The sequence below is a fragment of the Agelaius phoeniceus genome, chromosome 1, assembly GCF_051311805.1.
Source record: "Agelaius phoeniceus isolate bAgePho1 chromosome 1, bAgePho1.hap1, whole genome shotgun sequence".
NCBI classification, from domain to species: domain Eukaryota; kingdom Metazoa; phylum Chordata; class Aves; order Passeriformes; family Icteridae; genus Agelaius; species Agelaius phoeniceus.
Window position 1 is genome coordinate 132,509,969 of NC_135265.1, and position 14,299 is coordinate 132,524,267.

The following is a 14,299-nucleotide window of genomic DNA, read 5'->3' on the forward strand; positions in this document are numbered from 1 at the left end:
ACTGCCTCTCTCTCCTTTAAGAAAAATAAATTTACTTTCTTATTCTATGAGAAAAATCTCTGCAATTAAAAAAAAATAGACTGGAGAAGTTACCTATGGACAGGAAATCAAGACAGCCACGTGTTAAGCAGTCCCTCTGCAATACTCAAGGAGATAATTAACAAAATACATAGCAAACTAAAGAATTTACCTCCACAAACACAGTGCAATTCTTGTCAGTTAATGTACGTACATTGTGGCGGTGGAAGATTATTGGTATGATTTTGTAATAAAGTATCTATTCTTCAGAGATGTAAGCATAAAGTACTGAAAAAAATCAGATTTGAGAAAAGGAACAAGGATGTTTTCTGTATACAATAGGAATGAATTCTGACTCATTTACAGTACATTACAGTGACTAATACTGGCAATGACAATTCCTGTGAAAACTCTTGCAAAAATGTATCAAATGCAGTTGTTTTTCTTTGAACAAGCTACGTGGATTTCAACCTTTACAAAAAAGAAAACTTGACTTTCTCTTCAGGAACCAAGTGATACAGTGTTGTTCATTGTCCTGGTAAAGTTTCCCTTTCGTATTTTTAATTAATTTAGCCTGAGAGGGGCAATAGTCTATAAATGTCAGTAACTTCCAGGCAAAGACACCAGAAGTAACAGATAATGAGGCAGCAAGACCCAGAGCACAGGTGTTAGCCTGACAGCCTCTAAGGTTCTCTAGCTGCTTTCTCACAATGAGACACCAAGGTCTGCCTGTTCCCCAACTTTAATCCAAAAGTATGGAGCATGAGCCAAGCTTCCCATTTCAGAACAAGGAGCTGGCTGCAATCCATGAATGCTAATAGGAAATACTCAGTTAAATCCCTAAGTAACTGCCCTGATAACTTCTGGAGGTTTCTAATTACTCTCCTGAATTATCTGATTTATCAAAAATCCATTTGAGTGGTGATAACATATCTGTGTTTTGAACCTTGTCCAACACATTATCTGTTCCAATAATCTGCCTTCCAACAAGGGGAATATTAGACACCTGATGCTGTATCAAATTGAAGACAAGGGTTGTATGATGAACAGTAAGAGTATGAGTGAAACAAATCCAAATACATTATTTTCCAGAGGGAAAAAAATAGTACAATAACTAGCTGAGGTGTTTTCTGTGAATGGGTACTTGTGAAATCCCAATCTTGATCAATTTCAAAATCACTTAGAAAACACAGTATCCTTCAATGCCACAGAACAAAAACACATTTTGAAGAGGAACTCACAGCACCAGGATTTTCAAACCCAAAATTTAATTTTAGACGAATAAATCCTTATCTATGCTTCTAAATTACAAATGCTTTGTCAGATAAGCCAAGCATTCTCAAGACAGCAAGCTTTAAAGAAAACTGATTTTAAAGACTAAGTTCAGGTGTTTACATCAAGAAGGTCCCTCAACTCCATTTCACTTGTACATTATGCATCACTATACACAATGTGTGATATTGCTATATGTGAGGGACCAAGAGAGTAGATCACAGATATTGCAAGGTGAAAAAGGAGAACAGTTGCTCTGAATTAGGAAATATGTGAAGTAGAAAAAGTAGCATGATCCCCATAACAGCAGAAAATAAATTATGAGTGGCACAAATAAGCTGACCGACACTTCTTTTCTATTCAAGCAGTAAAAAATCACTTACAAAACCCCAGCTTGCTGTTGTCTGTTCATTCAGCTGCATAAATTACTCAACATCTGGCTTATAAGACTTAAACTGTAAACTTCCACTGAGAAGTAGAGAGCCATCCTTCTAGTAACATTCACTCTTCCCTCAAGAACAATGCACATCTCTTGCCTTTGCTGATAACTAAGATGGAAGTGGCCTACCTCAGTGAGCTCCCAGGTGATGCTGATAGTCCAGCAGAGCCCGTAGCTGCGGATCAGCAAAGCCTTCATAGCCCAGCCCCAGAAATGTCCAAAAGCAAATATGTCAAAGTGGCTGAGGATTCTCTCCCAGGTGATAACATGACAGTTCACTGCATACTCCTGTTATGAAAAGAAAAAAACCCAGAACAAAATTACTCCAACAACACACAACTTCAGAAAGAAGAAACATCTTTCCATCCAGTGCATTAAGCCTGGAATTACAAGGTATTAAAATCAGCATTATTTCATTTTCTTATCCTTCTAAACTGTGGCAGAAAACTTCCAGTACTAAGACTCAGTACTGCCATCACAGTACAGCTCTAATTTAAAGGGAAATAGAATGGACCCTGGTGCCTGAAGTAGCATGTATTTTCTAAGTGACAGAGAAACAACAAAAACAATAAAATCCATAACAATAAAACCAGCAAACAAATACTCCAGAAAATATTTATTTGCCTTTCTTTGGAATCTTGATTTGAAATAAGCACCTTTCTCCACATTCATGTTGCCTGGTATTCAGATGTGGCTCATTAGTGGCTAATCCTCCTCAGTTTCTGATGTAATGTTACTCATGTCAACGTTTACTTGAGTATCTTTTGTGTCTTGTTTTCCTCATGAAAGCAATTTCCTAGAACCCATTCATATTGAGGACATTCAGCCACAGGCTTGGATTGGAAAAAAATGTATGGGAAGATCAAAGGGAACTTGCAAATGTTTTTTCACAGATGAGCAGCAGATTCCTTAAGAATACCAGTTAATATTCTAGTCACCAATGACAAAGGAACCAGGTTCTCAAAACATGTTGTACAGCCAGTGCTAGAAATCACTGCCCAGAAAGAAAAAAATGTATGCCATCAGGAGGCTGCAATTGTGGGCTTCTGTCTCATCACTAGGCACAAATTGAACTATTCTTATAGGAAACACACATTTTAAAAAATCTCTGCTCTTCAATCCTCCTAAAATACATATTGCCACCTGCAGGTGACAAGGCAGCACTGCTCAGTGCTGTTAAATAAAGAATTCTCTTTCAGTCCAGAACTATTCCTAATCCTGCACAAATGAACACTAATCAAGTTGAAGACGAGATAGCAGAGAAAGATTTAAATCCTGGCCACCACAAAGAGAAGAATGCACAATTTCATATAAATCTGTCTATCAGCAGGCAGCTAAGTCCCACTGTGGAATGATAGGAGTTGTGTAGTTACTGTGAGTCACTCTTACTGCTGGTGCTTTCTTGCGCATGCCTGTGCTGCTGGCCAGAGAAAGGTGCACGGCCTGTTCTAAGGATGGTAAACCTGCAGCTTTAGTGCACCAAGAGAACTGAAACTGCCTCCTTTGCCAGCATGAGAAGCAAGGAATACACCACAGAAGGTTCAGGCTCCTTGCTTTTTTCTTTTATTTTTACTGAGGCTTTTTCCTCTCTATCTCATTTTTCCAGCTGCAGTTCTGCCAGTCATACAGTGAAATGTGTTGAACTTTTTTTTATACCCAAGCAACTTTGCTAGTCCTGTGCAAGTGACCAAGCTGCAGCCTTCATTACAGCTGCATTTTAAAAATTTACTCCAACTTCAAATGACAATATCTGGATTGCAAAGCAGACCAGGGCAAGTTTCCACTGACTGCTACAGTCAGGGAATCTGCTGTACTGTGGTTCTGTGCTAGTAGTAATACTAGTCCTCCCCTAGCTAGAATGTATTTCTAATTTAAATGACAGGAGAGCCAGGTGAATCTGACAAACCAACAGACTCCTTGTCTCAGCACCCTTTTGTTGCTCAAGCAACACCAATGACACTGGTGCTGGGGCTCCATTTACCCATGTGCCCCTCCCTATCCTAAGGGCAGGCTGCCCTCCCCTCTCCAGCAGCACAGGAGGTTCCTTGCAGAACCCAAAGTCACAGCCCAGAGCTGCACAGCACGTTCTGCTGACAGGCTGAGGTGCAGTACCTGAAGCATGCAGTTTTCCAGGCAAGGAGCCTGCATGCAGCCCTCACTATCAATCAGCCAACATGAGCTTACGGCCCTGTAAAGATTTCCATTCCCCCATGTGCTACAGAGCACGAGTTTGCAGCCACTGCTGATGAGGTGCTGTGCCTTGGTCTGCATAAGCAGTAAATTGCCACTTGTGAAAGACAGCCATTCAATTTCCCTACTCATGAAGCATGAGCCCTATAGAAGCACCTAGCAGTCAACAGATGACATTGGTGGACAGATGCACAAACACAAGGTCAAGGGAGCATGTTGGTCAGATGGTGAGGAGTAGTTTGATGTGATAGTGAGGAGGGCAAGATCAGTGATTCTTGCCTCCCCACGCAGCCTCCTCTTCTGCTTGGTGCCCAACTGTTCGCACTGTGTTCTGCTTGCCTCCCTGCATAACTCACACCCTTCTCCCTTCTCCCAGGCCTCCTTTTACAAGCTCAGCTCCCTGTGTTCATGTCCCCACCTAAAGGGGAATGTTCTCCGTATGGAAAACTCTTTGCAAGCTGCTCAGTGAGCAGAAGAACAAGCCTGGCTTTCTATGCCACTCCAGATTATGGTCCATGGAAATAATTTCCCAATGGTACCATCATCAGTGCTCAGTTGCTGACTGACTGGAAGGGAGCAGAGTCCTGCAGTTGCCATACAAACACGGACTCCACAAGCTCCATAGCACAACAGTAATGTACTAAGTTCAGAGCAACAAGATAAGACCAAAGCTCTTTGAGTGCAGCACTGTGGCATCAAAAACCCTGATCTGGAACACATACTGTACAGGCTTCATTTAGATACTACCTTGCTAAGTCTATTTTCAGTATCCATCCTCATATCTATTAGTGAAAAGCACCCAAAGCTACCCCACTGCAAACATATATCTTATTCCAAATTGCACACTCATCCAAACATCTACATTAGCAAAAAAAATATACTGAGAAGACTCTTTTTCACATCAGCTGATTTCAATGTAAATAAATTGTTGACACAAAGGACTTGTTGACTCTGTCAAGTATAGGCACAAACTTGCACTGCTCATGGCAACAAATTCAGATTTATCCATTCCCACTCATATAAAACATGCCTAAAATATGTACAATAAAGTGCCATGGATACATACCATAATATCTGCTTCCCTTGTGGCATATCGAAGATTAGGGTCCAGCCAGTACATCACTGCTTTTACCTGCTCAAAGTTGAGGAAGAGCACGAACACCAGGAACAGAAAATAGAGCACACTGAGACCTGCAAAAAGACTCAGTTTTAAAATCATGCTCACTCACAAAACTGCTTGGAACACAGAGTTCAAAAAGTTGCTTTCAAACAGTTGTTCTACAAATGAATTTCTGTATGTAGCAGCTACATACAGAAAAGCTGAAGAGACCCCAGTCAGATAGCAATGTCTGAGCACTCAGCCCTTCATACACCATCCTGTGACAAGTGATACAACACATGCTCAACTGCATGAACAAAATCAGTCTAATCAATTTAGACATGTGTAGTACAAGGCTGTGATCAGGAAGCTCCTTAGTAAGAAATACATTAGGATCCAGGATTGCATTAGTTCTGTCCTTTGCTTTAAGTATTCTTGGTCTCACTAATGTAAGTTCCTAAGCCTTTACACAGATTTTAACATAAAGATCAATTTAATAATGCCACTTGGCAATTTTGAGCTGTGCTGCTAATAAAGAGTAATTATAAACTAATGCATGTCTGAGTTACTTTTGTGAGCTGGAAAATTTGCTGCTTGAACCTTTTAAAGATAAATATGATTATTATTTCTTTTCACACCACTATAAATTATGAAACATGATTGCATTTAGGAGTACCATTTCTCTCCTCCAGTCTGAATAAGGACTATTTTAAAAAAAAGAAAAATTTATTAGAAACTGAGTCCTAGGTGTAGCTCTGTGGGCAGAAGTTTTTGTTAGGACCATATCTTTACATTATTCACAAGCTCCCAGATATCCAAAACCAAATTTGGAGGAGGCATACAAACACTTTTTCCAGAGCCTCAAATGTATCGTGCAGCAATGTCATGGAGGGCAGAAAGAATAATCTGAATAAACTTTGGATCTGCCATTCAAAATAAACTCCAGCAATTCTAAAAAGGCCTTTTAAACTATAACCAGGACTCATATGCTGATAGCCCTCAGTGTACACCAGAAAGTAACTTTTGTTCAGAGACACACACATGCACAGGAAGTATCTATATGGTCCTGTGCAGTCCCTCCCAAAAACACAAGGGCAACAGATGTCACCCTGCTAAATGAAGCACAGCCTGCAGGCCAGGGTGCATCTTCAAATGTTGAGGATGCACCAGTCCTGCCCTTCCTCTATTGAAGGGGTCTGAGAACTGAAACACAGCTAAATGAACCACACCAGAAGAAGAATTACACAGGGAAAAATGCTGCTCCTGATTTTGCATGCAGCCTTTTCCCAAAAGTACAGGGGCCAAGCTCTGACAGTACCAACATTGAGAATGACCTTTCACTCTACATGTGGTGAAACTTGAAGTGAGCAGTAGGAGCTAGTGTTTGCAGTAGGAGTAGTGTTTCCCAAACTTTCCAAGAAGCAAGTTTGTTTAATGAGTACTGTCTAATCAGCAGTATCCTCTCAATGTCAACAGATGAGTAATCAGCTACTTTGGGAACCTACTTATTTTTAGATATAAGGTGGCAGGAGAGAGGAACATTCAGTCTGCCTAAAAAATAAGCATATGTGCAGTCTAGCATATGCTCTGTGAACCATGAATTATTTGAAAATAAAATTCCTCATGATTTTGCTGTGTAATTCAGATGTTTAAGGAGCAGAATTTCACTTGTGAGTTTTGTAGCTAACAATTATTTTTGGTACTGTAAATGCAACTGATTTTTACAGGTACTTTTAATGAAATAAGTTAAGAATATGAATACATACATGTCAAGAATATTAATAAATGTTAACCTATGCAATGCTACAATTTAGCAAACAAATAAAGCAACAGCATATTTTTCCAATAATGAAAAGAAACCAACTACTCAACTGTGTTTAAAAATCAGACAGTATATGCAGTAGCTGGGGTTGGAAGAGCTGTCAGTAGGAAAGGTGTGGGGGAAGGAGATTGGGAAGCACAAAACAGGATTAAAACTGTATCAGAATGAATGATCCCTTTTTTGTGATTTCATTTACACCATCCCCACACAGAGTAACTACAATGATATTCCCAGACATAACTAAGAATAGATTATAAGCAACTGCTCAGGAGCAGGAGGAAAGTAACATTCACACAAGTTTGACACACAATTATGTTTCGTGACAATTCCATTCATCAGAAAGTTAAAAAGGCAGGTCCTGCAAAATCAATGCAAAAGTTGGACACACAAACTTACCAAAAACCATCCTCCACAGAGCAGGGTGAGGACGTGTAAAGGGTCCTATAGACAGCAAACAAAAAGCTTATTAGGAGACAGTCAGTAAAAACCACAAAATTTATTTTTGAGTCATTGCATATGACTACTTGGCATGAGCATGGATCAGTTCTTCATCAAACTATGTAATACACCTGAAAGCTGGAGCTCTATGCTGTTAAAAAAAATTCCAGCAGATTTCAGAGTGGAAAAAGGAGGCTGCCAGTTGGTAACATGAAGACAATTTTTCACTGTTTTTATGGAGTCATGTCCAGAACAGTAGCATGCTGTTTGTTCAGCAGACACCACATCTCATGTGTCACCTGAGGATGTCCTGACCTGTTTCCAGACTGCAGCTTGCTCCCAGTTAAGATATCCCATACAAATTCGTCTGGTTAACAAAGAAACATGGTGGTTAGCCTTCAGACCAACAAGAAATGTTACCAAACAGGCCTCCTGAAATTTCCAAACTGAGCATCATATATAGCTGACGAGAAGGAAGACACCTATGCTCTTTACTGGTGTCAAATTATTTACTTTAGAGCCAGGGATGAAACTGATTTATTAAACCTCTCAGCTAATGTGAACAGCAGAGAAGGTAAATCAGGTGAAACTGGAAAATGTCTAAAGATGAATCATACATTTAGGTAGCAAGAAGTGGCTCAACAAATATTTTCAGCACAAACTGCAGACCACTCTTTCACCACTGTATGCATCAAGCTCCTTTTTCTCTGGCATTCAGTTTTTTGGGCAGCACTTTGTGAAAAGCATGCATATAGAATTTTTAACATCTGGGGAAAACACATCTCAACTCTGCAGTACAAAGCTGCCCTGCACATGATCACTGTTTTTTCCTGAACATTGCAAACTGTGAGACAGTTTAGACTTAACCCAAGACTCACAATTTTGCTGACAGGAATAAGCAAAAATGAAAAAAACAAAACAGACATACCAGGTATAAGCATTTCTTCCACAGAATTAAGTGACACAGAAACATTCTTACATTTTTATACTTTCTGCTCCTCACACAACTACCAAAACTCTTGTCCAGCTTTAATTTCTACTGAGCAACTGTGGTTTTACATTGTAAATGCAACTTAAATCATTTCTATTACTATCTTCTGGTAAGGTGCTGTGTCTGAGAACTTTTAGAATTACACTTCTGTTGAAACACACTGAGGCAAAGTCCTCCTAAACATTATTTAAGGGTCTGTTAGCATCATTACTTACAATCTGAGCTGCAACTGCACATCTGCAAATAGGACACTGATTTTGAGAACTTGACTTCCTTGTTAAATACAGACTATAAATAACAAGCTATAAATAACACTTATCTCTGCTCAGTATGACTACAACCCATTTTTAGACTGTTCCTTAACATAAAAGAATTCAAATGACTAAAGAAAAATACACTGAAAATTGGTATTTAAATAAAAGTCGAAGTAAATATAGTGGCAATAAAGAGAAACCCACATTTAAAAATCATGAAGTACAAGCTGTATAAACCTTACTCACCATTAGGAAAAGCTAGAACACTGATGATTAGAAAGAAGAAAATCACAGAGAGGATACCCCTCCAAATATTATCCTCTGGTACAGAATCATCCCTAAAGAGACAGACAACACAGTATTAAAGTACATTATAAGGATGAAGTCAAAAGGCTCTCAAGATATATTACTCAAATAAAGAATACATGGAAATTAAATATAAGAAATATGCATGCCCATTATGTAACAAGTTAAAACAGTAATTGCACTGGACGATTTTCACACTACACTTCTGGGTGTCTCTTTCTTACAAGAGGGTTAATTATTTAGTAAACACACGCAAGCCATTAGCATTGTTAGGAGTGAGTGTAGAAGTGTAGAAGCAATGACCAAGTTTAACATAAGGTGAAAAAAATCTTCCTGCTTTAATACTTACAGAAAGATCATTCAATTACTTTTACACAGCAATTTTTACTTTTACACATAAACTAAAACCTCTGGAAGGCTGGATGCAATTCCTAGCTTTCCTTCTGCTGTTTTGGTGCTACTTGCAATACCCTTCACTTCCCTTTGCCTATCCTCAACATCAAATGCCTGAGATGAGGGCAGAAATAATGATTACAATCAATCTTTAGAAATAATGAATGTACAGCTTAGACTCTGTAACAGAGACACAGCACAACTTAAAGGATCCAAGGAAAAATATCAATTTGCTTTAAGATCTATTAAGCCAAAGCTCTGAATATAGCATCATGCATTAGTTGTGCTACTGTTACATTATAGCCAGAAGACAGACCTAAGAATTCAGTTTGGAATGCTGAGGCAAACTTGAGGGACTCTTTCTTTTTGGGCAGGTAGAAGATTAAAAAAATAACCCTCACCTAACTTTTCTAACCAGCAGACAGCTTCTGGGATACTTCAGTAATACAAAACAACAAACTTCAGTCTATCATAGTATAAACAGTGAATATTTCATAATACCCACTGCAACTAAAGTCAAAGTTTTTCTATCTGGGTAGTTAGCATTAGGATCAGTTTATTCATTTCAGTATATTTGTTTATTTATTCACAACACAATAACAAAATAATTCCTAGCAAACTTTGGAGGTAATAAAGCTCTTCCTGGAAGAGCATCTGTCACATTTCTGGATGGTTCAGTAAAGAATCCATGACAGCATAAATGCTCTCCACATTAGATACTTGCTGCAGTTAGAAAATCTTTCTCACTTAGCCAAATTATTTTTCTTTTCCTCAAAACTGAACTTTAACAGCTTCACAGCAGGCTTTCATCACTGTGAGGCATTTAAGCACTGTGTTAGTTTAAATGTATGGAAGGAAAAAGTGCATTAAACACAAATGGTTTCTCTGCAGGCCTTAGGGACTCCCCACAGCATTTTTTTAAACCAGCTGAGTTCAGCTTTACCAGTCATTTTCCATCAGCCATGCTGCACAGGCTGACACTTTATACCAGCTATAAACTCCAGGTTCCAGAGCTTAACTCAGGCTCCCTTGGCAATCCCAAGACCTTATGCCATCCAGTGCACTTGCTAGCCAGAGCTTCCAGTTCTATGCCTCAGACAGCTAAACCATATCACTCTTTTAGCACATGTAAATAACACACTGGAACATTCTGTCATGGCTGCCACCAAGAGGATGAACTGATGTTTTCTTTAGATAGAACAAATAACTACAGTTGCATCACATCAGTTCATCACAGCCAACAAAGAAGTGAAAGACATTGTGATCACATCACTTAACTGCTGCACCAGGTGAGACTAAAGGTCCTTACTTTGCATATCAGGATTCTGAGTACTACTCAGCTTCAGAAAAGCTCTCCTAGTCATGTTGGCACCACTTCCCCCCAAAATCAACCAAGATGTATGCAGTGATAAACTGCAACTCATTCCAAGTGAGTGGCAAGGCATTTTACTTTGGCTTACAGATACATTTCACAAGGGATAGACACCCAACCTTCTTGCCAGAAGCAGGTAAGAACTGGTGTGAGCAAGAAACTTGCTGCTGTACACTAGCTGGTATAAGAATTATAGTGTTTACCTGGAAGAACTATTCTGGGGAATGCCAAAGGGAAAGATGCAATCATAACAAGCTGCAATTGGGAAAATGTGCTAAATCATCTCCTTACATAGCCCAAGAATTGTTGACTCTGATTTTGAAATACAAGGATTCATGCAGCAGAAGCAAGGTTTCTAATGCTTACATGGGAGGACAGATGAAAAGTCTCTCAATTTTAACCCACTTTACAAGGGCATTTATTGTGGCTTTTTAGAGAAGAAATTAAAAAAAACAAAGTGCATAAAAACTGCATAATCTTTATCCCTCTTCTGTTCTTCTCCAGAGCAGTAGATTACAAAAATGTCAACGAGTGAGTTATTATATCACAAAAAAAAAGCTGGAGGGGGGAACTCAATTGAGGAAAAAATAGCTAGGACACTAAATTTGGAATGTGGAAGAAAGAGGAAAAACATCTTCCATAAACTCAGCCAAACCTAAATACAGCTAAATAATCCAGTTTAATCAAGCCCATTAATCAAGGGACATGGAAGACAAAAGCCCTACATCCTACAGGTCCTACTCCTGCTTCCACAAACCCAGGCAGCTTCATCCCAGAAGCCACTAGTCTGTCACCCTCCTCAGTCCTGTTGTTGGGTGCCACAAAATATCCCCCCCAGGACTCACTCCTGCAGGCTGCCTCTGGGCTCAGAGAGGGCCACACACCTCTATCTAGGGTGGAAAAGGACAGCAAAAGCTAGAGCCACTCCCCACCTCTGCCCCAAGGCACAGGATGGAAGCAGTGGAGCCTCTGTCTGGCTCATTCAGCAGGAAACAACCAAGGAAGCTGCAGCCATTGTCAGAAGCACTAGAAGGATGTGCTTTAAAAGAACAGAATACCCTCTATTCCCCACTTTAACATAGAAAAATAAAAAACCACATTTCTTTTGGATTATTATCATCATCATACCTGAAGATTCCTGCTATCTGAAGTTCAGTTTCACCCTTATCTGTCAGCTCAAAGACAGTAGCAACCGCTCTCAGTGATCCTAAGGAGGACTTCATGTTATGTATGGCTTGCTACACACAAGGGAAAAGCATTTTCTAAGCTCCTCAGAACTCTCCACATAGTTCTAACACAAAGCAATTAGAGAAGAGACAAGAATTTAAGGAACACAGAATTTCCTCTGTCTATGGTGAAGTTCCTGAAAAAATAAATTTTACTTCACAACATCAGCATGAATCTATCATAGAAAATCCCCCACTCAACAAAGTGCCCAGGAGAGCTACAGAACAACTGACAGCACAGGGGAAGCAAAGAATCACTTGTGACACTTTACAGGGAAGTCTACAGGGCCTTGTGCCCAGCAAGTGGGAAAATGAACTTAAACATCACCTCAATTGCATGAGTCAGTGTAGACTCAATGCAATAAGCTGATGGAAAGGAGCACAGACTGTAAAAGCATGTGGGAAAGTATCTCCTCTTCCCCAGTCTCTCAAAGAGTGTATATGGTTTGGATAGTGTCCCAAATGAGGCCCAGAGGCAGCACTCTGGTATCACTCATGAGATCTATGAAACTCCTACAACAGTTGAAAATAGCAGAAGGAAGAGAGGGGAAAAAGAAAAATCAGAGTACCTTCTACAACTTGAGAAGAGGAGAAACAGAGAAGAGTTAAAGAGAAGTCAACTGGTATTTAAACACAGGAAGTGAGGCAGACAGAGGGAAGAAAATGAAACTGAAGAAGTCAGTTAGAAAGAGAGCAAAACAAATGGAAAGACACACCAGCAATCCTCTTGGAAAAATGCAAACAAACATCCCAGAAGTGAAGCAATTTTATTTGGGCCTAGAAGACTCCAAAGCGCTGAAATTGCTTCTTAGCTCACCCTCTGCTTGAAAGAATTATGGCAAAATTCCTTCCCCAAAGGTGAGCAATCCATTAATCCATTAATCCTCCAGAATGACACTGTGATGAAAATTTCCTAGTGAGTCAGAACTTTGATCTAAATTAGCCCTTCAGGGGAAAAGTGATCAGGCAAGGGGACGAGGAGCACTTGTACCAAAGGTCTGTAATTAAACATTGTAACAGAGCACAGAAATATGTCTCTGATTTTGGAGTTAAGAAGGGATCCAAGTAGAACAAGGGATGTGATCACCAAAAGTATCTCCCTTGGGGCCATACACATGTTGAAACAAGAAAAGGCACACCTCAGACCGTCTGCAGTTACACTATTTTACTTTTCCTTATGCCCCTGTCTCAACTCAAGCCAGGCTTGGCCATTATTTCACAGCTGATAAAAACTAAACATTTGGATTCTTAGAATAAGACAAGACTACACACTGAACTGTGTATCAGGCTTAGTGACAAATAATCTTCTTACATCAAATGGAGAGTTGTCATAAATTAATGTTTTAAGGTCACTTTCAAGGGGGGAGTTCACCACAATCAGAGTTTAAGCCACAAGACCACTGAAATCCATGACTGTCTACACACAGTGCCACAAAAGTTTAAATGAGTCTAAAACACACTGCACTACCTAGCCAAAACCTCGCAGGAATCACTGCCTACATACTACACAACTTAGTCTACAGGTAGATTATACAATCATCTTCACATCCAGTGGGAAGCCATAAAAAGTATACACAACTTCAAAAAACATGCAGGATACCCCTCAGACTGCACTGCTATACCCCTTGTTTTCAAGCAAGGTTCCCGAAAAACCTGTCTGTTCCTGGCAGTATGGCCATGGATGACCGCAGGGGTGATGCCCACAGAGCCCTCCCTCCCTGTGGTGCGCCAAGGATGCGGCTAAGCCCACCCGTGCCAGGGCCTGAGCCCTGCTGAGCCCACCCGTGCTGAGCCCACCCGTGCCAGGGCCTGAGCCAAGCCGAGACTGGCCACAGACAGCGTGGGGTACAGAAGCGGTGCCACAGAACAGCCACTGCCGCGCACCGCACGCTTGGGAAACCATCTACAGGAGTGATGTCACCGCGGGGCTGCTCGATAGCCTAATAAAGCCCATTTCTGGCAACTCCCTGAAACACAATTTTAGTAGAGACTTTAGCAGAGATCCCCAGAACGATTACCAAGTTCCCAGGAAACGCAGTGGGGATGATACCCGCTCTGGAAAGGAGGGCAGGATGCCCGCTCTCCAGCACGGGCCTGCCGAGCGGGGGGCGCGGGGCGCTGCAGCAGCCGCCCGGGGAGCGCACCGCAGGCACGGCCCGGCCGGAGCCGCGCTGCCCCTGCTCGCCCCGGGCCGGGCACCGACCCTCCCCATTCCCTGCCCGGGAACCCCGGGGCTGCCGGCACCCAGGGGCGGGGCTACGGCTCCCCGCGGCGGCCGCGCACCTGGTGAAGGCGAAGGCCATGAGGCTGAGGATGGTGAAGCTGAGGAGGGTGATGGTGTGCGGGCGGTAGAAGAACTCCAGCGTGATGTCCTCCACCTGCTGCTCGTTGATCATGCGGAAGTGCAGGCGGTAGTTTACGTCGTCCTTGCTCAGGGTCCGGCTCCCCACGCACGACGCCATCTCGCCCCCTCTCTCCC

The 14,299-nt window shown here is 41.1% G+C and overlaps 1 protein-coding gene across 2 annotated transcripts in view; it reads right to left on the bottom strand.

Annotated features, from left to right (window-relative positions):
- PTDSS1 (phosphatidylserine synthase 1) overlaps positions 1 to 14,282 on the bottom strand; it is a 29,399-nt gene extending 15,117 nt beyond the window's left edge. For both annotated transcript variants that reach the window (XM_054646566.2, XM_054646558.2), the window contains exons 1-5: positions 14,104 to 14,282; positions 8,770 to 8,861; positions 7,237 to 7,281; positions 4,986 to 5,110; positions 1,859 to 2,017 (exon numbers count right to left, since the gene is read on the bottom strand). In XM_054646566.2, the coding sequence (XP_054502541.1) occupies positions 1,859 to 2,017; positions 4,986 to 5,110; positions 7,237 to 7,281; positions 8,770 to 8,861; positions 14,104 to 14,282 (600 nt within the window). The remainder of the gene's footprint in view (positions 1 to 1,858; positions 2,018 to 4,985; positions 5,111 to 7,236; positions 7,282 to 8,769; positions 8,862 to 14,103) is intronic.
- Positions 14,283 to 14,299: the final 17 nt, after the last annotated feature.